Source organism: Armigeres subalbatus, chromosome 2 (assembly GCF_024139115.2).
Source record: "Armigeres subalbatus isolate Guangzhou_Male chromosome 2, GZ_Asu_2, whole genome shotgun sequence".
Lineage (NCBI taxonomy): Eukaryota > Metazoa > Arthropoda > Insecta > Diptera > Culicidae > Armigeres > Armigeres subalbatus.
The window spans coordinates 123,428,837-123,455,824 of NC_085140.1; the positions used below are offsets into that span (position 1 = coordinate 123,428,837).

General features: G+C 39.1%; 1 protein-coding gene across 1 annotated transcript; it reads left to right on the top strand.

The window, feature by feature from the left end:
• Positions 1-5,851: 5,851 nt before the first annotated feature.
• On the top strand, positions 5,852-7,182 carry LOC134215054 (uncharacterized). The gene is given in 2 exon segments (XM_062694311.1): positions 5,852-6,219; positions 6,221-7,182. Coding segments are annotated over 2 exon segments (1,176 nt in total). The 5' UTR covers positions 5,852-5,904; the 3' UTR covers positions 7,082-7,182.
• The last annotated feature ends 19,806 nt before the right edge of the window (positions 7,183-26,988 follow it).

Here is a 26,988-nt window from a genome sequence, read left to right on the forward strand (position 1 = left end):
TCCGGTAGACTCTGGAGGACACTGTTAAGCGGCCATAAATGGGAAACAATATAAAATCTGCAACGTTTTTATAAAGAAGCCTATGACTTAGTTAATCAAATTTTGGATAATCTCAAGAGATTTGTCAATTGTTGATGTGCTGTGGTTGGATTATGACTGTGAATTTTGTAGTTCGATTTTCGGATTGGCTATCAGTCATGAACAGGGTTCGGATTTCTCACTCGCTCACGCGACAACAGATCTCTCCACCATTCATTTTATCCGAATAAAAGATAGTGCGATAAACTCCGGCACAAGCAATGGGTTGAAAAATTGTTATCCTTCTTCCCATGTTTCGCGAAAATCAAATGCTGCTTACTTTGCATCTCCAAGCTGATTGAATCTGACGATGCGCCACGATAAGCAAAAGGTTCAATACAGCAGTTTTTCCCATCGCTTTTAATTAATTCATGTGGTGGCGTGGTTTTAGTGGGCGCTCTGAACATTTTAAAATTGTTTTGGGTTCGAATCCTGTTGCGGTTGTTGTAAAATTTATCTAATGAGGGGACGAGAAGGAAAATTTGTGGATTAAAATTAAATTATCCGGCGATCCGGCGCTCACGAATTTATCACCCGCCATTCTATCCGGACAAAAATGTTGTGTGAGAATACTTCCTCACGGGGGACCATGAAAAATCACACTCCGCTAAATGGATTAATCGCAGGTTTTTATTCATATGAGTGAGAATTCCGAAGCCTGGTCATGAATAATAGCGTTGGCAGAAGATCCCATCCCTGGATCGAAACGACGGCGATGAAATAAAATTGTCAACGCTATTATTCATGACTGATAGCCAATCCGGAAAGTTGATGTGCTGTTTACAATGTTTTTTGTTGTTGTTTGTGTTGTACGAAATACAACAGCACGCGTGCTCCAAGGTTAATGGCTATAAAACGGGAACTGAATTTGAATCATAGTGCTGCTCTCCGAAGATATTGGAATGGCTTAAGGCAAAAGCACGTATCACAAAGTCACAAACTCCTCGTTTCCTCTGGTCGGAGAAAATTTCAGACAGGATGTATTTCCGTTAGCTGGTATTTAAAGAAAACCGGATTTACCATTTACCATACCATAATTTTTCGAACAAAGTCGGTTCAACCAACTGACATTAAAGTGTCGAAAATAGCCGAATCAAACTTGTGTGGCTGTAACATAGTTTTGTTTGCCATGACCAGGGAAAAGGATCGGAGTTACATGTAGCCACATTTTTAGAATATAAATTAATGAATTATTGGCCACTTTGAAACCGTGACCACTTTATGAGTCGAAACAACCTAGAAGCATAGAGAACAGGCGTTTATCTTATGTCGCGAAGTTGTATAAAACTTTGTTCTGGTGATTTTGAAGTACGTCGTTATCCCCCTTTGCACGGTGCTAAAAATTTTGGTAAAAATTTGCAGTAGTTTACTTTTTAGCGAATTTTCACTAGATGGCGGTATCACCTTGTTTACGTAGTATAAGTCAGCATCATCGCTTGGTGAGATTGAGTTTGTATGTCGCGCAGTCTGCGGAGCTTTACACACGATTTCATCAAAATTTTGTATGAGCCTCCATTCCTGTTCCCTGTGCTATAAGCTAATAAATGAACAGCTGTCAGCGCTCATTCAGCCCCCTGAAACGGCTGTCATCTACATACAATGCGATTGAAGCCGAAAACTTGGTGCTAGCTGTCAAGCTGTGGCTTTAAGCACGGAACACACTGACTCATGCGACAATATTGCTCGAGAGCAGATTTAATTTGAATAAAAAATAAACAGTTTTGTTTTTATTTTAGGCTGTTGTTAAAAAAACGCACCATTTAAAATACGTTTTATTACAATCACAGAGAACAGACGTTCATCTTCATTCGCGTGCTTGTGTAAAGTTTTTACTGGTCATTTTGAAGTATGTCGTTATGCCCCCGTTGCGCGGTGCTAGTGTGCTGATAAATATGGTTAAAATTTGCCGTGTTTTACTTTTTAGCGCTAGTGTTCATTCCGAATTGCTCCTAGGCTCGCTCCTAGGTGGCAGCACTACATTGTTTATATAGTGTATGCCAACGCCATCACTTAGTGAGATTTAGGTTTTATGTCGGGCAGCCTGCGTTGGCGGCGCTGAGGTGCGATTTAAATCTTTACACACGTTTTTACCGAAAATTTGTTCGAGCATCCATGTCTGTTCTCTGTGTTACAATGATCTCTGTAACTGATTCGTTCATTTCAAATACACATGTTTCGCTAGCGCAAAGGTTTAATAGTCTTTGTCACAATACCAAATATTTGTCAAGTTTGCCTGATAGCCATGTCAATATCCAAACAAAGTGCTGATGCGTTAAGATCAAACAGATGAATTGATTTCATCAACTGAAAAGTAGGTGTGTTTAGACCCTATCTCATATCGCATAGTGGCAGTTCAATAATTATCGAATATCCTTGCTTGCAGAGCAGGATTACTTTTGATAGATTCATGTTTTGGTGTTTTTGCTGTGTGGCACCAGCCTTTTTAACACCGGGTGTTTTTTAGTATGCAAACTGGTCTTCTTCTTCTTCTTCTTCTTCTTGGCATTACATCCCCACACACTGGGACAGAGCCGCATCGCAGCTTAGTGTTCGTTAAGCACTTCCACAGTTATTAACTGCGAGGTTTCTAAGCCAGGTTACCATTTTTGCATTCGTATATCATGAGGCTAACACGATGATACTTTTATGCCCAGGGAAGTCGAGACAATTTCCAATCCGAAAATTGTCTAGACCGGCACCGGGAATCGAACCCAGCCACCCTCAGCATGGTCTTGCTTTGTAGCCACGCGTCTTACCGCACAGCTAAGGAGGGCCCCATCCGAACTGGTAGTTTTAAGTTTAATTCGGTAAATGAGGCGGTCATTAATGTGTTTTTTATTCGGATTCTGATCAACTTATTTCTCAAAGGACCTTAGCCGACCATGTAAAATTCAGCATTTTACGTGGCAATGGCCGCCACACGTCAGCTCACTTTATGAAGGGATGCTTTGATTTGACGTTTGGCTTGTGTCATCGCTGTGATCACCATCATCATGAATATTTGACACATTCTTCGGACAGTTCCACCGAAGCAAACAATTTTCCAAACTAAATTTTAGACATCCATGTGTTTCCCATATTTTCCAATACCTAAACCATCAAATAAAGTATTTGTTATGATAATAGTTTAGCTTAAAATAAGTTATACAATTAGTATAACACGTCGGTTAATAAATAAATAAATAAATAAATAAATAAAAAAAGCGATATATCTCCTGTTACAGCTAAAAAATCATCGAACGGAGGCTTCAATGACTAGTGCTTGTTTCACGGGGTTGCGCTCATGTTGATCATTTTAAGCTCTATCTGGTAAAAGAGTGAATGTCGCAAGAGAGAATTCTCCTCGTCGACTTCCCCTCTTTTAAATAAAAATGACATTGTTTCGTATTAAAAATTGGCCAGATCGGACTAAGGGCTCAAAAGTTATTGCCAAAATACAATTTATTTTATACCAAAAACGGGCGCGTAAAAATTTCCCACTCATTTTTCAGACACTTCTCCTTAATTTGCTCGCAATAAGTTGCATTCGCCTTTTTTTATACTAAAAGCGCGTAGAAATTACTCACTCGAAAGAAACGAGAAATCACATCACTGATGGATTAAACTGGGTTTTCGTTTTTGGAATCTCATGCGAGTACTACCAGAAGAAAGTATTTAACTGAAATACAGTCGCCTCTCCATATCTTACTTTTGAAGAGATAATCGAGATAGGGAGAGATCGAGGAATGGAAGGGAAATTGAAATGGGTACTGGAGCGAAGAAAGCTCGTTGCTATGAAAAAAGACAACATAACAAATATAATTTCTTGTTAATCATGTGTTTGTTATTGTCCCAAACTGGTCTAGTAGCCCAGAAATCTGAAAATATCGACATAGGCGGGGTGAAACCTGATCAAAGTATGCCCAAAACTCATCGAGATAAAGATATCGTGATAGGGAGGTTATCGAGATGTAAAAAGCAAAAATGTGTATGGCTTGAAAGGACCGAGAAAACCATCGACATAAGGAGAGATATCAAGATATAGAATATCGTGATGTAGAGAGTCGACTGTAATATAAAGCGACAATTGTGGTCGGTATCTTATCGGTATTTTATGTACCACAAAAGTCTTATGGATTTTTTCGTTCGTTTCATCATAACAATCATTCGACAAATGCAGTCTAAACTAAGAAAGTTTTTACTCGACTTATATTTATACAATAATTTGAGTCGAAGAAATTAATATCTATGATTTATTCTTTCTGGCTGCAAAACGAAAAGATTTATTTAGTGGCCAAACAATTTGTGCTGGATTAGAACTTTGTTTATTTTATCGATTGTAATAGTTTAAAACTTCGAATTCCTATGCAGATCTTCTCAAAGGTTATATGTATGTGGGTTTTATACAGTACTCTATAAAGCTTGACAGCTTTATAAGTCTTGACATAAACCAACATATAACTTACGCGCTAGTTTTATGTTAGTTCCATTTTAAATATTTGAAGAGGAATACAAGAGCATTATAAAACCTAGGAGCTGAGGTTTTATATTGGAAGTTGAAATACAGTTCGCTTGATGTCTTGCGGATCTAATAAAATTACAACTGTATAAAACAAAAAAAAGTCGAGTTCGGTGGTCTAGTGGCTACCGCTTCTGCCTTATAAGCAGGAGGTCGTGGGCTCAATTCCAGGCTCGTCCCTTTCCTACTTTGTATTTCGATCTTAGTTCTTTCCGTGTTTCATGTTCTACCAAAACGATTCCTATATTGTTATAACCTTCCACACAATTCCAAAACCTAAGGATTTAAGGAAAATGCATCGATTTGGTGACTTTGATGTTGAATTTACTTTCCGTCTAGCACACTTTTCGCATAACTTTAAAAATATCGACTACTGAAAAACTTACTATCACTGGCAGCCACAGTTAAGTAGCAAAAATAACGACACAACCCCAACTCAGCAACGAACAGATCCTGCAAAAGGAAACTCCCCACTAATTCCATCTCTCCGAATCTCAGTATCCAACTCAATGGCGAGGATAAATCAGAGAGTGTCTGAGAGAGCGTCACGAGGGGGGAGAATAGCGCTGAGCAAGCACAAACTCGGGTCTAGAATATGTTCACTTGATGAGCAAAAGAACCTTCCGTCTCCAATCCATCTTAGACCGGGGGTCCAGGACCACGCCAGAGGAAGCGGTGAAATATATCGCCCTAAAATATATCATATTGAAAGCTTTTCTATTGCTTTTTCATGTATTCGTGCATATGTGTGGTGCTCATGCTGTTGCTGCTGTTTCAGTCGCTCGCACTGGAACTCGCTCTCTTACCACCCAACGCAACGAGCATGATGCTTCTGCTTCTGCTTTCTGATGAAGGAACAATATTTTCCTACCCTTATGCTTTGGGTCCCTATGTTTATGTACATTATAATTGCCGGTCGGTCTGGTTCTCGTTCAGCTTCCACCCCTTCGCGCTTCCAAGTGTGTGTGCACCCCGAAACGATCTGTTCGTGATTTTTCTCTTTCCTCCTGTTTTGGACGGGAAAACCACGTGGTACCGTGGGCAGGAGGGTGGACGGCAGCTTTGAACCTGCTCGTTGTTCGCAGTAGGGTATAGATGCGAGCGCTGGCTGGCAATCAAAAACAGTTTAGCAGCAGATTTCGAGGAAACAAGTGGCTTCTGGCGTAGTTCTGTTTCCTCCCTTCCAAGAGCAGGTTGGACTTATTGGTGCAAAGTGTCCCACAAGAAGGACTTTGACTAAATCGTGAGTGGAATATATTTGAATCTGTTTGCTCTGGTGTTGGAGTAGTGCACGTCGGAGATTGAGAAGGATTTGGCTCAAGTGGACGATGACGATGGACATTAGACAGTCTCGGTTGAATGTGAAAATTAACGGACATTGTGTGACAAGTACTTGCGATAGTGACGTGAGTGGAATTGAAATGGCTCAGACCAAGTTGGATAATTTCAGAACCGGCAAAAACCCCGGGAAAAGGTCTTTCGATGTGGCATTTCTGATGATGCCGGATGAAAAGTTGAAAACTAAGCAAGTGAAGAAAGTGCATTCTCCGACGATTGATGTGGAAAGTGATTCGACCCAGTCCACCAGGTCTGAAGATTTGTCAGTGAAAAATGGTTTCAGTCCGATTCGTCCGGTTGAGGAAAAGGAATTTTAACTTGGATTTGCTCAGCCGACCACGACCGCAGGAAGGCAGTCCACATTCCATGCATGAGCTGAGCAATGATCGGCTAGCATACATGCTACCGAATGCTAGGTTTTATGAAAATCCAAGCCTGATGGCAATCCGCGAGAAGGCTGCTGGTAATTTCCTCGATTCAGATCTTCCACGGAGTGCATTTTCAAAAGTAACCAGCATCACAGTGTCAGATTCTCCCATACCTCCGCTAAGTCCCGATCAGCATAGCTGTCCGTCAACTAGCCCACCCATTTCCATTAGCCCTGGCGCTCCGGGTAACTTTCGGTACGACTACCCATTCATGAATGGGAGCCCACAATCACCGCCGGAGCTAACTCCATCGCCACCATCCAAAACGAAGCCACAGATGATGTTTCGACCACCCATCCAAGATCCGGAACTTCCCCAGGCATACTTCCCGTCGCCTCCGTTTATGCCGTTCGGCCCAGGAGCACCGCCAGGACTGCTCCCCGAAGTGGACGGAATTATCCGCAATCCGGCAGCGGCGGCAATCCTCTCGACACTGCTGCCGACGGCGATGGGAGCGTTTTCCCTGTCGGCACAAAACACCTGCGCCAAGTGCAACATCAGCTTCCGGATGACGAGCGACCTGGTGTACCATATGCGGTCGCACCACAAGAACGACCACCAGCAGGATCCGCAGCGGAGGAAACGCGAAGAGAAGCTCAAGTGTCCGGTGTGCAACGAGAGCTTCCGGGAGCGGCACCATCTGACGAGGCACATGACGGCCCACCAGGACAAGGCCGGTGATCTGCTGGACCCGAAGAAGCGGAGCGCCGAGCAGCGGGCCGCCGCAGGCCGATCATAGTGGAAGCGGGGTAGGATGTGTTAAGATATTTAGTAAGTAGCGATGTTCTGTAGGTTATTGGGAGTTAAGGGTTCGGCTATGGGCGGATGATTCTAAGTGGGAAAGTTGATTACTGTGATGAATGTGTTTGTATGAAAATCAGAAGACAATTTTATGATAGAAGGTAGTTAATATTTCCATTTGATATACGTGAATATTGAGTTTTTTGTTTGTGCACTATAGATTCGTCCATCTTCTTCTTCTTCTTCTTATTGGCATTACATCCGCACACTGGGACAGAGCCGCCTCGCAGCTTAGAGTTCATTAACAAATGTTATTTTAATGACGTACCTAATTGAAACTTTGCTATTTTTCAAAAACGAATTTTCTTATCAAACTTATTTGTTTGGCGAATTAAGGCTTACAATAGTTCAACCAATCATTTCTGAGGAAGGGATTGGACGGATAACGATTTAACATGATTACAATGTCATTGAGCATATCGTAGTAGGAGAACTGTTCCGTTTCCCATCTCACTGAACTTATATTCATCTCATCGCAAAACAGAGAAATACAACTTCAATCTTGTCGCTGGTTTTACAATCATGAAAAAATCACAAAAATGAAAAAAAAAATCAAATTTCTTTTCTTTGCTTTGTTTTTGATAGGATAGAAATGGGAGCTATGAGATGAAGTGCCAAACCGTTCCCCTACATATTGAGTTCTTTTGGTGCATGGAAATAAGAACACATGTCAAAAACTTTTCAGTTCTTATTTCAAATAAAAAAATCTTGAGGAGGGAATATGTTTGACATATTCACGATACGAATCAATAACCATAGATGATCCTGATGAGTCGGCGTCGAGATGGTGAAATGCATCTGAATTTAATTTCAGAAGTGGCCAACGATTTCAGAAAAAAATTGAATGTCATCAAACATAAACCAGACAAAAAGGATAAATTGATCAAACAGTTTTTGAAGCATAGCGGAAATTGATTATTACCTAATTTACAGTCCATTTTTCACATGGCAAATGTTCTATTTATCTGGATATACCAATCCTTTCTTGATACTTTCAATACGATAACCTCTCCATCTCCATAGCTGACATGTCTATTTTTGGCCAATTTTGCCCAGGATTTTCTCTTGTTTTGAGATATTCATAGCCGACAGCTAACGATAACAATCACTCCAAAAACAACATGTGAAATTTGTTATCAACGTTTTCCAACTTTATACGAGTTACTACCTCTGAAATGATTGTCCCCTATTGTCCCTATCTAGGTTCCTATCTAGTCCAGGAAATGCATATAAGATCGAATAAGCGTTACTTCAATGACGGTAAGTTCTAATCGCTCCTCGAGCGCTATATTGAACAGTGAGATCTTGAGAGGCATCACCCTGCTTTAATCCATCTAAGGTAACAAATGACGTCGATATTTCATCCGCAACCCTTACGTCTTGATTTCGATCATCCAACGTTATACGAATCAGCCGTATCAGTTTCGCCGGAAAAACCATAAGTTCGCATAATTTGCCATAATTCATTCCATTTCACTGAATCGTGCGCCATCGTGAAATCAATAAACAGATGATGTGTCTGGGTTGTACTCCCGTAATTTATCAAGGATTTGTCTCAGGGTAAACATTTGATCCGTCGTTGATCGGCCCTCACGAAAACCTGCTTGGTATTCGCCGACGAAGGGCTCTTCAAGCGGTCTCAATCTGTTGAACAGAATACGGACATACTTTGTACGCCGAATTAAGGAGGTTACTCCTCAGTAATTGGCACCTCCAGTCTGTGCCCTTTCTTAAGAGAGAGGGCAAATGAGGCCGATCCAACCAGCTGCTGGCATTTCCTCGTCTTCCCATGTTTTCGACATAATATGGTGCAGAACTTCATAAAGCTGCTCACTGCCATGTTTGAGAAGTTCAGCCAGGGCCTAGTCCTTCCCGCAGCTTTATTGTTTTCAGCTCTTTTTAACAGCTTTTTAACACATCAGTGACTCCACAGCTTGTCCATCGTCGCTAATATTTATTCTGTTCCTGATGCACCATCCTCCTTCATTCAACAAAGTCTCGAAGTGTTGCTTCCACCTGGCAGCCATTTCTAGTTTTATCTGTCAGCAAACTTCTTGTTGGTCGTTGCACATGACGGGAAATGGCGCTGTCTTTTCCACGCCACTGGACAGACCCTAAAACCTCCGCATATCGTTCTGCTCCATTTTTCTTGCGCCTCACTCAATAACTTGATTCTTCGTACTATTTTTTCTTCCTGCGGTGGGTTCGTTTTTCGGCTGCTCTTACTTCCTTGTACCGATCTCTAATTCGATCGGGTACCCGACACCAACATCCGGCTTCTGGCAAACGTTCTTCTCGTCGTCACCTCTGACACTCCACATCGAACCAACCGTTCTGGGTCGCCTCATGGCAGTGCCTCCACTTCTCGTGCTGTTGTGCTCACGCTCCATGGATCAACTCGTTGATTTATCGCTAACGTTGATTGCATTATCCGTTCGTCAGTTCTGGCGGTACTCAGCCGATACCCTTCCGCCACAATCGCTGGATATTGTAACGATCGTTCGCTGTGATCTTTCGTTCGATACAGTTGACAACCGTGATCGAATTTTACTACAACAGGTAGTGATCAGAGTCACGGTTCGGACCTCTGAATGTCCGCACATCGATAACATCCGAGATATGGCGCCCATCAACATGGTCTATCTGGTTGCAAGTTTCACCATTTAAGTGTCTCCAGGTGTGCTTTCGAATATTTTTTTCTTGCAAAGTAGGTGCTACTGATGGCCATCCCTCTGGCAGCAAGGATGTTAACGATCATTCAGTAATTTGCGTTCGATCATTTAGCTTGTCATTGTCAAGCTGAATTTCAAAATATGTTGGTGGACTTCTAGTGCAAGGTTTTCTACAACTTTGCCTAATGGTTCGTTATTAGAATTCAACTAATAACGAAGTTAGAGCTAGTTGCAGTAACCTAGACTAAATGATTGGAATTTTGTTATCTTTAGTCTAATTGAACTATAACTATAACTCCATTACTAGTGGAATTCAAACAACGAACCATAGGATTAAAACTCACTGAAGTCCACCATGAAATCCTTCAGTGAGTTATTGACAAACTACTAAATGATCGAACGCAAAATAATGATCGTTAACATCACTGCTGCAGCAGCAAAAATTACTAGCCGTAGGCCGTCATTGGTTGCGGAATGAAGCTCTCCTACCGATTATGGGACGGAAAAAGTCCTCTACCGACCTGAGCGTTAACGTCTCCGATAACAATTTTCACTCTTGCTTTGGGCACTCTCCATATTTATCAAGACATTCATAAAATGTGTCCTTCACGTCGTCGGATTTATCGTTTATCGGTGCGTAAACGTTGATTAGGCTGTAATTGAAGAATTTGCCCTGTATCCTCAACACAAGATTCGTTCAATGGGTTTCACCGCATCACTCGCTTCATCTGCTTGCCCATCACTACGAAACCAACTCCATGCTCTGCTTTTTCACCGCCGCTGTGATAGATGTTATACTTGAATGCAGTGTTGGTCGGGTCCACGGCTCGGAATTCACGTTCTCCGGATCTAGGCTATCGACTTCTTGAATAGCAGCCACGTTCACTCCAACCTTCTGCAGTTCACGAGCCAGAAGACTCACTCGTCAGGTTCATTTAGGGCCTGACATTCCAGGTACCGAGTTTCCAATTATAGTCCTTATTTCGTTGCCGGTCGGTTGCCAAAATAACGTTCTCTTTTTTTCTTTCTCCATTTTCGTGGTATTTGAGAGGCTTCAGTAAGCTACCTTAAGGGTCGCGTTACCTACATCGCGATGATGGGCTGCCACCTAGTATCAGCTGACGCGATACAGCATTTCGTTAATCGAGCGCTGGGTACCAGGCAGACGCTGTTTGAGCCGCACCTCCTGGTGAACAGACGCTCGAGGCGTACTCTTCTCACTTAGCTAGATGTCAGAGACAACAGTGCCAGGTTGCACTACTAGCTAAGACACAACCCTTAGCTGGCGGTCTTTTGTCATCGGACGACCGTGGAAGCGTGAGATAGGGACTTGTGGGGACAGAGCTCTGTTGGGCGCTCTACTTGATGTCAACCCACCATTTTGCAGCCCAACTGGATAACAATATATAGAAAATGGATATTTCAACAGAATAGCTATGCAAAAACAGCTTTAGAATTTAAGCACGCAAGCGCAGCTGGCTTGATACAGCTGTATCATGTCAAACCAACAACTTTTCTGGACGAAGCGGCCAAACTTTTCTCAAGCATTTCCTATATAACCATCTCTGTGGCATCGTTTTGTTGAATCCTTCATCACGAGGTATGACGTGGAAAACTATACTGCCGTAATCTGGAAAAGTGACGTAACAGCCATTTTACAACATGCATGTTTTCCATTTTCTGTTAAAGAGCTCGATGAGTTAACACCATTTTTGGAAAATGGCGTACGTCACTTTCAAGATTACGGCATATAAACGAGGATTACAGATAAAAGGAAGACGACGTTATCAGATATTATAACGAAATATCTTTGTTCCAATGGGATTACCACAATCATTGATAAGTCAGTTCTACGCAAAGGCGGATCGAGAGAAAGAACCCACAGTGAGAAGATTTGCTGTTCCTTGTATGATGTGTGTTAAATATATGTGTTGTCCTAAATGGACGAAAACCAAATTATGACAGCGACTCTTCGTGGATACGTGTGCACGCTGAGGAAGTGTTCAGAAGAGGCAAAGTCATGGCTTACTGCTCGCCGATTGACACGCTGAGGTGAATCTATGAACACACGCTGAAGGCATTTACTAAACCCACAGGTTATTCAAAATAGGGCGACGTATGCATGCCCAAAATGTGAACATTTATTGTAGATTGTTAGTTTTTTAATGCTCCTTGTTCGAAAAGCAGATTTCTTCTCACATAATCACTACATTATCTATTAATTTTATTTATATTGGTTTATTTTTCGATTCTCAACAAGTTAAATATATACAGATTAAGTTATGTAGGAATGAAAATATTACTGAGAACCGTAGGTTAGTAGTTATTTCCGTAGATCATCTGTAAAAACAATTTATTGAAAAAATATGTCCATTCTGAATTCGGAAAAGAATTTAAATTAGTGGCTGGCTCCAAGGCACACTGGAATAGCATGGTATCTACTCAAACAGATCTATGAGTTGCAGCTTAATACCAATTCAACTCCAGTGGTGATTGTTTAGAGGTTGGTGAAATAATTCAAGCCCTCAGATCCGTTCAAGCTGCTGGATCTTCTCTGCTGTGAGTTCTGCACTCTATATAAAGCTGGCGTGGCGTCCAATTTTGTTGGAACAACTATCAAATTAAGCCAAAATAATTTCCCACTATGCTTCCACCCAAGGATAAATCCAAGAGAGCCGATCTTTTTGCTTTTTGAATAATTCTGTCGTAAAGCAATTGATCAGAAACGATTTTGTCTTTTCTTTTAGACATCCAGAGCTACTTTGATTAAGCAAGCGGACGGAATCTTGGTCTAATCATTTCTGATGCGGTCGTTGAAACTGAGACAACGACCATACCTGACGATCATGAAGAAGATGTCTCTATGGATAAGCCTAGTTCATCGGTTAAGAACAACTTGTGAAGATACTGTAGCAGATCAAAACTCTTGATGTCAAGTGCGTTGAAGCCAGGATCCTTGCATACAATCCAAGGATTCTTCCACCTGAATCTGAAGGGATAATGGCATTTACTTGACTCTGATTTTCGACAGTCTTGGAACCATTCGTCCAACTTCGGTTTAACCAGAAGGAGGAATTTTCAGTTATTCAACATTGCCAACAAATCCAATGCGTATTGGGAGATGAGCTGCACAGTAGCTATGTCTACTTAAATTTCGTTTGCCAAGCTCTTCGAGCAATGATTTTAACATTTGAAGTTTGTCAACAATGTTGTTTTTCATCAAAAGTCAAATCAAAAGTTATTCTTTAACCTTCTGTCTTGTTCAAAAAACTTACGTTGTTCTGTGCTCTGGGGTCAAATTGACTAAATTAAAATCTATAACTTTTTATTGTTAGCCGATTGTTTTGGGGCTGTTTCGAAAGATAATTTAATCATCTTTCAGGTCGTAACAAAAGATTGACTATTGGTGGGAGTGACATCGGGAGGGGTTTTAGTGAACAAGGACAAAAAACAGTGATTTTTCATGATTATTTTACTTATATCCGAAAATTCTACCATTTTGAACTGCACCTTTTTAAAAGGTTATGTAGGAACGCGTGTGCTTCGGCATGAGGCGTTGATAAGTTTTGAAGGCTAGCCAGGTGAATTATATTTGAATTCATTATTTAGACTACTCAAGATATTCCGAATATGGAATTCTCCTCAGTGTAAATATTCTTATGGTACAAATTTAAAATTTGTTAAAATATCGTCTTGATCAAAAGGTCGTCTAGTGGAAATGGACTCTATGAGGAAGTAATAATTGGGAATTTTACAAATAGCGGCAAATTGGCTAATCTTGGTTACGCAGTAGACCAAAGGCCTTAGTTCAGGGTTTTCTTAAATGACCTAAAACATATTCTGTGAACAATTCTTTATTTGCAGCATCGCATAGGAGGTTGAATGCAAAGAAACTTTTGATGAACTCTACCACAACATTCATGATTTCAAAATGCTACAAACCAAAATACATCAGATCTCACATGCAACAATATACTCAAATATAACAGCTCATTAGGCCGCATCTTGAAAGAAGTACTCATTAAATTGAACACCTTTGTAGTCCTGGACATCCTGAACAATGTTGCCGAATACAACTTGTAGGTATGACGGATCGCAATATTTCAAATATGCAAGAATATTGCAAGTACACTAGCGTCGCCTGTTGTAAATTTCCAATTATTTATTCCGTCACATGACAGTCCATTCTACCAGACGAACTTTGTTAAAGACGTCATCTTCACAAATTTCAAATTTGTGCGATAAGAATATTTACACTGAGGAGAATTCTATATATCGGAATTATCAGGTAGTCTAAAATACGAATTCAAATATACCGCCACCTAGCGACCAAGCTCTAAACTAATCAATGCCTCATGTCAAAGGACACACCTTCCTGCATAACATTTTTAAAAGGAGCAGTTCAAATGGGTAGGATTTTCAGATATGAGTAAAATAAGATGAAAAATCACTGTTTTGTACCTTTTCACGAAAACCCTCCCTACGATGTACCCTCACCTATAGTCAATCTTTGAACGACCTGAAGATGATTAAATTATTTCAAACAGCCCCAGAAATCAAAATTGGCCAAACATTAAAAAGTTATAGCAATTTCAATTTGTCAATTTGACCTCAGAGCACAGACAACGTAAGTTTTTTAAAAAGTACACTGTAGCGCAAATTTTCAATATTTCTCAAGCGGATTTTCACCTGGAGACAGATCTCGCGAGTTTTTAGCAAACTACCAAAATTAGAGAATCGGTTGAAAACTAAAAAATGGCAGCCACTAAGTGGCCTGGGGTCATATTGACCCCAGAGCAAAGACAAAAGGTTAAATAACTGATATTTTCGCTAAAACCGTATTCTACCGGTATTACCGGTATTTGTTAAAATGGCAATACCACCACCTATTTGGAGCAACTACTGCAGACTCGCCGCGCTTGTGTCCAGTTAGCAGAGACATATGTCCCCCTAGCAGCAAATATGTTCCACATAGGTTACTGCGACTCATATCGACCAGATTTAGTCACAATCAAGTTGCTACAACCATGTTTGTCTGAATAGTGCTGCTGGGCCTGCCCACTGGGCGTTTTGACCAGTGGAACATATTTTCGAAAAACGTAACATTTTGAAGATGAAAAAATTTATATTAGGCTGAGAAAAATATCTTGTAGCAAACTGAGTGCAAGTTTGGCGAAAACCTATTCGAATCAAGCTCCGAAAACAAAACTATCGCACTTGTATTTATTAACTAGCTTTATGACCCGGCCGCTCGGAATTGCCAGTTTGGTTTTCAGTTTTTCACAATCAGAAAAAGATAAAACAATTGGTCAACAGAGTAATTGTGTTAAGTGATACTTCATCATTTGATTAAAGAAGGCTTTTGAAACATTGACTGATCTTGAAAAGGATCATGGGCATGAATAGCTTATTCCGGGCAAACATCATAAAAGGGAAAAACATTCACCGATGCTTTATCCCGGACAAACGCCCATTTTAAAGAAAGGATCACACTCACCATTGCCTTATTCCGCAATGTCTACTTTTAAAAGCAATCACATCTACCATTCAGAAGGAAAACACATTAAGCTGCTTTACACATGCCATGATTCCGATGAAAGTAACAATTATCTTGCTATATACCCAGCAAATGCATGCTTTCTATGAAGATTTTTCTGATGCTGTTCATAATTATTCCAAATGCCCTTCATGTCGAATGACTTAAGCCAAATAGTGTTATGTTAATGGCCTGCTTCATTCAGGGATATTCTTTCAGGAAATTCCATATTCTGGAATATGATGTAAAGAATCATTTTGGAAATATCATTCAGTCATTTTTGGAAATGTTATTACCGGGAAAATGTTATATTCGAGAATTTGCTATTTTAGAAATTGGAAATTTGTTTTAGATCATTGCACAATGTAAAAAGAACCTCGAATGAACTAAATAGGAGGATTTTTAATTGTCAAGTCCACAATACCAACCTCAATAACCTCCGCATTCCAAAAGTTTCTCCCAGCCTCTCTATAATAGTTTTGGGCAGAGAATACGGTTTACAAATTTGGTTTGAATTACCCATGCGGTAAAAGGTATCTAAACTGTTCGTTTAATAAATATACCCTCTCACTCATTCATCTATGACACTCCTACGCTCCTACCTAGTCTAATATAGTCTTCCTTAGACAGACAATATGAGTTAAAAATTTTGTGAACATCGGTAAATGGGTTCAAAGTTATGCTGAATTGATCGATAGCTAAACAATACCCTTTCTCACACCATACCCCTTTTAAAATGACCTACAATTTGATACAAATTTGGTAGAAATTGGCCAAGGGTTCAAAAGTACACTGAGTTGATCAATTACTTAGTAATACCCTCCCCCACACCCTCACCCTTTTCCAAAGAGCATCCCTAACCCCTCATCATCGTCTACCTAAGATAAAGAATGTGTGTTCCAATTTTGAGAAATCCAAGGGGTTAAAAGGTACACTGAGTTGATCAAAACTTAGGATACCCTCCCCCACCCTCCCCTTTTTCAAAAGCATCCCTAACCCCTATCGTCATCTCCTGAAGATAAAAATTTGTGTTCCAAATTTGTAGAAATCGAGCTAAGGGGTTCAAAAACACTGATTTGATCAATAACCAGCGATACCCCTCCCCACACCCTCCCTTTTCCATAAAGCATCCCTAACCCCTATCGTCATCTCCTAAAGATAAAGAATGTGTGTTCCAAATTTGGAAGAAATCAAGGGGTTCAAAAGGTACACTGAGATGATCAATAACAGCGATACCTCCCCTCACACCTCCCCCTTTTTCCAAAAAGCATCTCTAATCCTTATCATCATCTCCTAAAGATAAAGAATGTGTTCCAAATTTGGTAGAAATCGCCAAGGGATCAAAGGTACACTGAGTGTGAGGTGTTCAGTTCAGAGGTGAACCAGTCAAGAGCTGAAAGCCTCTTTAATAAAGAAGAAAAAAAGAAAAGGTATATGAGTTGATCAATTACTTAGTAATACCTTCCCCACACCCTCACCCTTTTCAAAGAGCATCCCTAACCCCTCTATCGTCATCTCCTAAAGATAAAGAATGTGTTCAAATTTGGTAGAAATCAGCCAAGGGTTCAAAAGGTACATGAGTTGATCAATAACTTAGCAATACCCCTCCCCCACACCCTCTCCCTTTTCAAAGCATGCTTAACCCCCTATCGTCCCCTCTGTAAGATAAAAATTTGTGTTTCAAATTTGGTTGAAATCGACCAAGAGTTTCAAATTTACACTGAGTTGATCGATAACTCTAAACCCTCCCCACCCTCCATCTTTTCCAAAGAGCATATCTAACCCACCTATCGTCGTCTCCTTTAGATAAAGAATGTTTGTTCCGAATTTGGTTAAAATCGGTAAATGGATTCAGAAGATATGTGGAACATACATACAAACATACATACAAACATACAAACATTGAGTTTATATATAGATAGATAGATAGATAGATAGATGATAGATAGATAGATAGATAGATATATTTAGATTATATATATAGATTTATTATCAGACTCGCATTTATTATCAGGGTCCGCAAATCGTCCTCACTTGATCGATCCACCTTACCTGCTTGCACTCTGCACTTGTATACAAGTTGGAAAAAACTGATTCCTTTATAAACCAATTCCATCAATGACATCATTGATGAGATTGTGTTGAAGACATACAGGGAATGTCGTCCAAAATAACAGGGGTAGGCAAATTTTGAATATAATTAGATGTTTTGTAACATATCAATTAGTATCCGATTTCAACAATTCAGGATGCCTGAACTAGGAATTCAATCAAATTTGACGATATGTTCATGGCCATGGCCATCGGATACCGGAGATATTCCGGGTTTTTTGAAGGTTCAGAACCGTAAATTTGTGGTGGGTATTAGGATAAGTTGTGGTTAAAACAGAATAATATTAGTAACTATGTCATTGTCATCTAAAACACATCGATGAATCAAAAAAAATGTTGAAGCTTCAAATATCTTAAAATGACTTTTGTTATCAAAGCGAACTTAAAATAGATCTGATTCATTGATTCTACAAGACACGAAGGAAAAGTCAAGCAAGTTTGCCTTTTTGATCGCTTTCTTGAACATAAGCTCTAAATATATTTAACTGTTTTATTAACTGCCTGTTCTTCAGCTAGTGAACCTAAAGGTTCAGTTTATAACCACCATTTGTGCAACGATACGATATAAGCGATTCACAATAAGGAAAATCTAAAATATATGAAAGAAAAACCAAACTATTCACATCTCTTCGCTATGTTGCTACTCTAGCGCCAGTGTGAATAATCATAATCATCTACAGCATGATGAGCAACGAAGTTGTAAAGCAACGAAAAGTTGTAAAAAGGATAAAGCGCATGCTTATGATGGCAATGTTGGAGTCTTGGGGCTTACATCCTGACAGGAACTTTGAGGATAAATAATATCCATAAGAAAGGACATCCATTTAACTGATAATAGGTTACAAACCTAATATTGAGGTATTGCTTCCTTATTTTGGTAATCGATCAATATAGTTTAAATGTGTACTATTGGGCAATGTTGTTTCAGCTTTCATATTCATACTTCTAATGGATACTTGTATGTATAAAGAAAATACTATTAAGCAGGATTTGAAGTAATCTTGCACTGTTTTTTTTACTTCCTTTATTTAAAAAATCATTCGTTACAAAATGAATGAAGATTTAAACCCTTGACACAATGTACAATGATAGAAACATTATCAAATTATTTAAAGTGATTAAATTTATTTCTTCAATAAATTTGTATTCGATTACATCAAGGACAGACATGTATCTGTCGTCGCTGAAGGTCACTGACCCAGCATTATTACACCATCATGACTCCATAATTTTGGAACAACACAATGTGGATATAGCTATAGGTGTAAGATGGCTTTTCTTCTTCTCGTATTCTAAGCCTACGTATAGCTATATGTTCGCTTCAAAACAAACTTTTTATACGAAGCGCGGATACCCACAGTGTTAAACACCAATAGACTCAGCTCGACGAATTGAGGTGATGTCTGTATGTGAGTATGTATGTGGTATGTATGTGCGCAAAAACTCAATCTTTTTGGCACTTATTTTTAACCGATTTGCTTGTAATAAGTTCCATTTGACGGGTAATCCTGCTCCATTGTTTGCTAAAGGAAATTGGTTAGATCGGAATACGGGATCAAAGTACTAATCAAAATACATTTTATAAAAAACACGCTAAAATTTCACTCAAGTTTTTTTAGTTTATCTTGTGCACGAGAAAGGCACCAACACCACAAGTGAATTATGCAGGATTTTTTTTCTGAGAGTTGTAAATTGCAATCTTTCTTCCTGCACAAACACACACACGCTAGAGCATCCTTAGCTAAAGTGGACTCGTTCGCATAGTTTGCTTAAAGCATATTTTCGTATCTAGTACGCTACGCTACCCTATGGTAAGGACACAATAAATATTCAGCAGGAAGTATGACATAAAAATGGAACGAAGCTACGAACAATGCGCTTTCAGAGTTAAACGGAAATAGAGGAGAATGGAATAAATCGGATCAGATATATGCTATAAGAATATTCAAATAGAATCAAAGACTTTAATTTTGGCGTAACATTGAGTTATGAAACCCCTCTTTATTTCTTTATTAATGACACAGTTCTAATTGTGACCCCCTTCGTTTTCTGTACAATGAGTAATACTGCTGCATAATTGGTGTGATGTTTTTGCCTTTCTCGTATCAAGATACGTAAAGGCTATATCATCACTCCAAAACCAAACTTTGGGTAGAAGGCTGAGACCCATAGTGTTATATACCAATCGACTCAGTTCGACGAATTGAGGATGTGTCGTTTGTGTTTGTGTGTATGTGTGTATTTTTCAAAATTTTTAGACACACTTTTTGGAACTTAGCATTGGCCAAATTATCTGCAACAAGTTTCATTGACTGAGAATCCTGTCCCAGTTTGTATTGAAAATTGGCCAGATTGGACCATGGATCCGAATAGGCCAAAATACTATTTTCTATGCAAAACACACATCAGGGTTTTTAATTCGCAATAGGTTTTTAATTCTCAAATTGAAATTTATCTCAATATCATAACTCATATTACTTCATCGTCCCCTACGCAGGACAACGATGGACTTTCTTGCAGAAGAACAGAGTGGACGACAGCTCGTGAAAGGATGCGAAAATAAACAGCGCTCTGAGTCAGAGGTTGGAGTTAGTGAAATCGTCTTGTCGCTCGTCCTGGCGGGTTTTGACTGGCGTAAGATTTGCTTTTCTTGGCGCGCTCCGTGCATCGCTGGCGACTGCAAAATGTTACAGTGTAAAAGTTATCACACAGCCGGAAAATGTAATCGTGATCGCCATCAATGTGTGAGGAAAAGTGAGCTGAGATGGAGAAAATATTCTCTGATTTTTTTATATTGTCTTTAAGAGTAATTTTTAGATCTTCTTAGACAGCATTATTGATTCCCGTTAATGGATTTTGAAACTTGAGGTTCTGTACATCACTAGAAATCTATTCAGGCATAGCTCTTATGAACGTTCAGATGTATGAATATGCGCTGGAAGTTAGCAAGACCTATACAAGATTAAGTAGCTACCCCTGGATTTTTTTGTTCAAAACTAATAATTTAAGAACTGGCGGCGCCAAAGTTCTAGTAATGTTGTGGCACCAGCATTTTTGCGTAATTGTTTTTTGTTCATTCCTCCAAGAACTCTTTCGATTTTCTTTTGAAAACTTCTTCAAAATAATTTAAAAAAATTAGCCAGGAATGTCTTTTGACATTCCTGGAATTCTTCAAAATTCTCTGGAAATTCCATTGTAAATTGCTTTGATTCTTAAAATAATTTCCGAAGTGATTCTGAAGTATCAAGGAATATCCGAAGGTTTGAGACTTATTAAATTTCCGAAGAAATGTCCGAAGCAATTCTAAACAAATCGAAAAAATCCTGGATAATGTTCAAAGAAATTCCAAGAGATTTTATTAGATAAGAAATAAAGTTCGAAGAATCTCCACAGGAACTTCTGTGCAATTTTAAAACAAATTTCTGAAGGAATTTTCTGAGGGAATTTAGGAAGGTTCCTGAACAATTTTCGTAGGTTCTTCTTTTATCTTCAATGGCTCTACATTCCAACTAGAACGTGGCCTGCTTTTCAACTAAGTATTTTTAGTATGTATTTATTAGCATTTCCTCAGTTATTAATTGAAAGCTTTTCTATGCCAGCCATTGCATTAGTATGATAGTGTAGTATGTACAATGGAAGACTGCAGGGCAGCTGCGAGAAAGGTGAACTCCATCTCCATTAACAAGGCATAACCCATTAACAAGGCAGCAGAAAACAACGTCAGGTATGTAGGAAAAGTCGACAGAATGGTTCGAAAGAGTAGACAGATTCTGGAGGAGAAGGACGCAGCGCGGCGATCGCGTGCAACAAGGCAATGACAAAACGTGGAACGTTATAGACGGAAGCGGAGACAGCATACCCGCCTTTTTCACGAAAAGAAACGCGCCTGAAAGAAGCGGAGTGCGAGGAGATGGAACAGCTGTGCTGTTCTTAAGAAACACGCAAGTTATATCAGAATCTCACCAGCCGAAGTGCGAGAGATAAGGATGGGAGAATCTTGACGGACGAACGTGGAACCGAAAGGTAAGCAGCAATACGAGGAACATAAATGGCGCTGAGAGTACAGGCAGTGAAAGTCAAGGCAGCGGAGGAGATGACTACGTCAATCCAGCGGACGATGAAGCCAACCAGCCCAATATTGAGGGAGTTAAGGATGCCTTCCAGCGTAAAGACCGATAAAGCGCAGCTGGTAAGGAAGGTATCAGAGCTGAGCTCATCAAGATGCCGAAAACAAACTGACAGTCAGAATCTGGGACAATGAACAGCTAGGAGTGTGGAAGGAACATCGACAACGGACAGATCTTTACTGAACGGCAAATCCTTCAAAAATGCCGTGAATGCCAGGTCCCAACGCATAATCTGTTTTGTGTTTTCAAGGCGGCATTCGACAGTATAGACCAAGATGAAGTGGTGTATTCATCTTGGTATAGACCGCGTAGAGCTTATGGAAATTATGGACAAGAACAGCTTCCCAGATGATCAAAGCAACGCTGTGAAGATTTCGGACGAACACCCTGTTCGTCTGAATCGACAAGTGATGAACTTTCGTGCTTGTTGTTAAACATTGCGCTATAAGGTGTCCGGAAAGCCGTGTAACAGCGTACGATCATTCCAAAAGAATTTCGGATCTCATCTCCTAAGTAATTTCCAAAATGGAACACCTGGAAGAATTTCTGAAAATTTGCTACAGAAATTTCTGAAGGAAACTTAGGAGGAGTTTCCGAAAGAATTTTAGACATTTTTTAAAGAATTTTTCGAAAGAGTTCTAAGAAATTAGCTGGAGGTATTTCTAGATCTATTTGCTGAAGATTTTGAAGAAATTTCTTGAGGAATTTAGTCATGAATCACTGGAGAAATTCCAATGTATTACTTAGAAAAAATCACGAGAACTCCTGAGAAATTTTTCAAGGTATGCCTGAAAGAACTCCTGGATGAGTAAACTGAATTAATTCAAATGGGTATTTTTCACGAAAAATGTGTGGAGGACTTTCGAAATATTATCTGGATGAATACTGAGAAATTTCCAGAACTCCTGAATTCCTAAGGAATTCTTGAGGGTATCCAAGAAGTATAATGATCGAACGAATGCAATCCCGATATTTTGTTTTTTCTGGCATGAAGTCTTATTTACAGATTCAAAACAATATTTTGTTTTACTACTGTCCAGATTTGACGCAATTTCGAAATAGAAAATTCAAAAGAAAGGATTTCGGATTAATTCCTGTAGAAATCAGAAAAAATATGAAAATTTCAATATGTATTTGCTTGCAAATTTCATTTGATTTTTTTGTGGTTTCAATAATCATTCAGGTAATTCATTAAACAATTCATTCAGAGATTCGTAAAGAAAATCTTTTCGTAGACCTATTCAGGTTGTTCTTTGAAAATTTCTTCGAGAATTAATTCGGAAATTCCTCCTAAAATACATTCTGAGATTCCTCCAAAAATGTCTTCTAAAATTTCTCAGGAATATCCTCCTGGAAAAAATATTTACTTCTTCAGTAGATCATTTGAGGAGTACCAGAAATTTTTCGTAAAACTCCGAAAAGCCTTTGAAAATTTCTTCAGGAATTCCTGTAGTAAAACAATGTAATATTCCATTCAAAATGGTGTATTTGTTAAATGATATGATTTTATATGCACATCTTTTAGTTTTTTCCATTATTTTAATATAATGTAATAAGCTAATTGGTCTGAAGGATTTAGGGATGATTTATCCTTCTTGTTAGCTTTCGGATAAACGTGACACGCATTTCTCCATACATTCGGAATATAGCCAATATTAAGCTGATCGAACATCTTAATCAGAACGGGTGTTAAGATTACTTTCCCTCTGTAGTAGCAGGGCTCCTTAGCCGTGGGGACGCGCGGCTACAAAGCAAGACCATGTGGGTTCGATTCCGGTGCCGGTCTAGGCAATTGTCCCCAATATGCTAAAAGAAAGGTGTGGAGGAACTGATGTTCAATAGTATTAGTAAGTTGTAAACATAAACCAATTGAGGGGAATGTCGTGACGTCACACGGTCTCATTTCATTCTTCGACCATGGTCGAATACCTTGGCATTAGGGTTTTTCTGCAGCCAACGAAATACAACTATCATTTACAATAATTAGATAAAAGCAGCATCTACAAGACCAATGTAAGATTCAAATCATCAATTTTCATTTTAAAAGAAGCTTTTCACATTAATTGAGCACTTCTGCCATCTTCCGCGAAACATACATTTTACAGAATTCGCCGAAAATTTCATATTATGTTATTGCAATTGTAATTTATATGAATATTCTGCCTCCTATTTTAAAGCATATAAGTACTTAGTGCTAAATACTCTTGAATACTGAAATGCCTGAATATCCTGGAAAAAGATCAAATGTCATTAGAAACAAAATTAATTACCCTTACCGCGGAATATTTTTCGTGTTATTGATATGATAACAAATTTTGGTTACCATAGACACGGCGCACAGTGCTTCGAACGTATGGAGCTACGGGACAAAATCATAACTTACATTCTACACGTGCTAACTCAACGGTGTCTTTTAAAATGGTTGTAAACTAGTTTTTCTATTAGTTGCATTACTGACCTATGTTAAATTGATAATTGTATAAGTGGCGTAAACGCAAATTTCATAACATATAATATGCTTCGTATAATCGAATCCATTTGGGAATATTGTCACTTATAATAAAAACTAATATTTGCATTGACCTATGTTGAATGAATATGCATAAATGCCGTAAACGCTAGATTTTACTATATGCCCAAAGAATCAGGATCTTTTAACGAAAAATGAGGTATGATAACAGTTTCTATTACAACAATTGACCAATTTCAATTGATCATCTCATAAGTGACGTAAACGCCAGCTCTAATGTTTTATACTATATAATCAGGATATCCTTAGAAATGATTTGAGGAATTGTTTTTTTATGTACGGTCTCAGAAATCATTGGAATTTGTAAATTTTTTCTCCAAGTTGTTTATTTTGTAAGCTCAGGCGTGTATAACACTTTACGGAGCATGGTTACCCAAGCAACACCTTTTGTTTCTCAGTGAGTAACAACAACTGTGGTGTGACGTACTAAAGGTCTAACTTATACACAACGCGTCGTATTTGGAACTCCTTTGCGACACAAAAAGCGCAAGATGGAGTCATTTGCAACATCTTGTGCTACAATGAAAATAAAACACAAAACCAACCGGAATCGAACCATGGACCTTGAGATAACCTTCTACTATAACCATCACACCAACATTCTATTTGGAGATACTGCTAAAGTGCACTACATAAACAACAAAGTGATTTAAACTTCATTGTACCTTATACGAAAACATGCAGGGGACGTCAAAAATAAAATACTGCTCAGCTGTGCTCAAAGTGTTTTGCAACATATCAGAAACATTGTCGTAACATCAATGAACCGAAGTGTTATTAATTCTGCAACTTATCTGTTTTGTTTCTGATATGAAACACACTGAATTTCAAATCACCCAAGAAGTCAGATGGTGCGAATATTGCGACGCCACTTAAACAGAAATGAAACATTGTGTTTTTCTGAAACTGGGAAGTGGCTTTAATATGACTCGATGTATTGCCAGTTTAAAGACACAAGGCAGAGGAACAAACACCTATTTGAAAGATGTTCAGGTCTTGGGTATTGATACATGACAATCAATATCATCTTATAAAGTTAGTAACAGAAGGTAGAAGCCAGCGTATTCGTGGTGACTGAGGTTAAGTTTACAATGTTTAGGGATGGGTGAGGATTAGGATTCGGGAATCACGGAATCATCATAATCAAGGAATTTCAGCTGGTCATCGGGTTTTTTGGCATCAGGGTCGATGTGGCGTGTCGTCGCATGTCCTGAGTTCCCTAAACCCATATGCATACAAGTTTTACCGTCCTTGAGCTCTCTACCGAAAGTTGCTGCATAATGCTAAGCGAGATACAATTCATAAGGTCTTGCAAATCAACCTCAGCGGACGTTTCAACGCGTAAAGACAGGAAGCAGATTTGCATTACGTTTAAAGTACATCAAAGCAGATTGTACTTTCTCTATGATAAATCAAGTATGTAACGCCAGTGCTTATGCCGCTGTCATAACCTTTTCCTGATTTGTGCTTGAGCCACTTGATATATTGGCCGCAAGGTTCATTATTATTGATTCCTTGATATTCCTTCAATATTTATATTCGGATAGCGAGGAAGACTTACCAACGAAGACAACAGCGAGAGTTTTGATCTCAAATTCTCGGATGATTGAAAGCTCTGGACCATTTTGATCAATTATCAAAAAAGAATTTAAAACTGCTTGAGTTCTTTTTCAAGTCCCTCGGAGAAATTATCTGGGTTATATAAATCCGACGAAACTTCAACACAAGAGCTTTTGTTGGGACGGATCAATGAAAGCTATTTTGTATATATCTATGTTATTGAGCGCTAGAGTATCACCTAGAAAATCATTAAAGCTATTAATAGAGCAAAAACTGGAATCACTTCCATTCTCTTAAGAACACTATAAGTGAGCTCGGATTTTCAGAGATGTGTTTTGATGTTTTTTAAAAAGCTGTTTGAAGTTGTAGATTATTTCTTCCTATATAACTTCATGCCCATGACTTGGAAGCTTTACTTATCACAATGATCAAAATATGTTCAACTGAAACACATTAAATTGGATCTTACTTACAAGATTTTACGCTTCATATCGATTTTCACAGTGAAAGGTACCGTTCGAAAACTTAGGAACTAAAAGATGCTTTTCACTAACAGGTGATAAATCAACACTTTCAGCGATGGAAATGTTTAAACACGAATTGTTTTGATCGTCCGTTACCTCACAAAGATATTAATGGGCATACAGCATAATTGAAACATAGGTTATTATCATGGTGTACTTGATTCGACTAAATACGAGAATCGATTTTTCCATTTTGTCCAAGGGACAGCACTGTGCGGCGGTGCGCTACGCGGCGCTAGGAGGGGAAATCAAAGAAAATTTAATAACAAACTATGTGACGTCATCCGTCGTCATGTTATTGAGACGTTGCTAAGACGCGACGGAAACGACGCACTACTACAAGAAATCTGCTGTGTGATAGGGGCCCCATACACGCTCCGACGTGTTGTACAACTTGACTCCACCCCAGGAAATTTGGTTCGGTCGAGTAAAGTCGGACCGTCTGTGGGCAAGTTGTAGACCAGACGGGAATCAAACTCAGTCACCCTCAGCATGATCTTGCTTTGTAAATGTGCATCTACCGCACGTGAAGAAGTCCTTGCAACATAATGATGGTGGTATAAAAATTATTTTCAGAAAAATATTTTTTATTTAGTGGAATGTCTTCAATTGTCTAAGACGAGTTTAATGCTTTCCATTTAATTCCACTGTTGAGGCACAGATGACGACAGAGTGCAGCTAATCATACACACTCTTGCGCGAAGATGTAGCTGCACCTGCGAGTCATATAATCCGTAGATGAACTGTCGATGTCTGGGGAAACTCTTTGCTTTAGAGTAGAGAG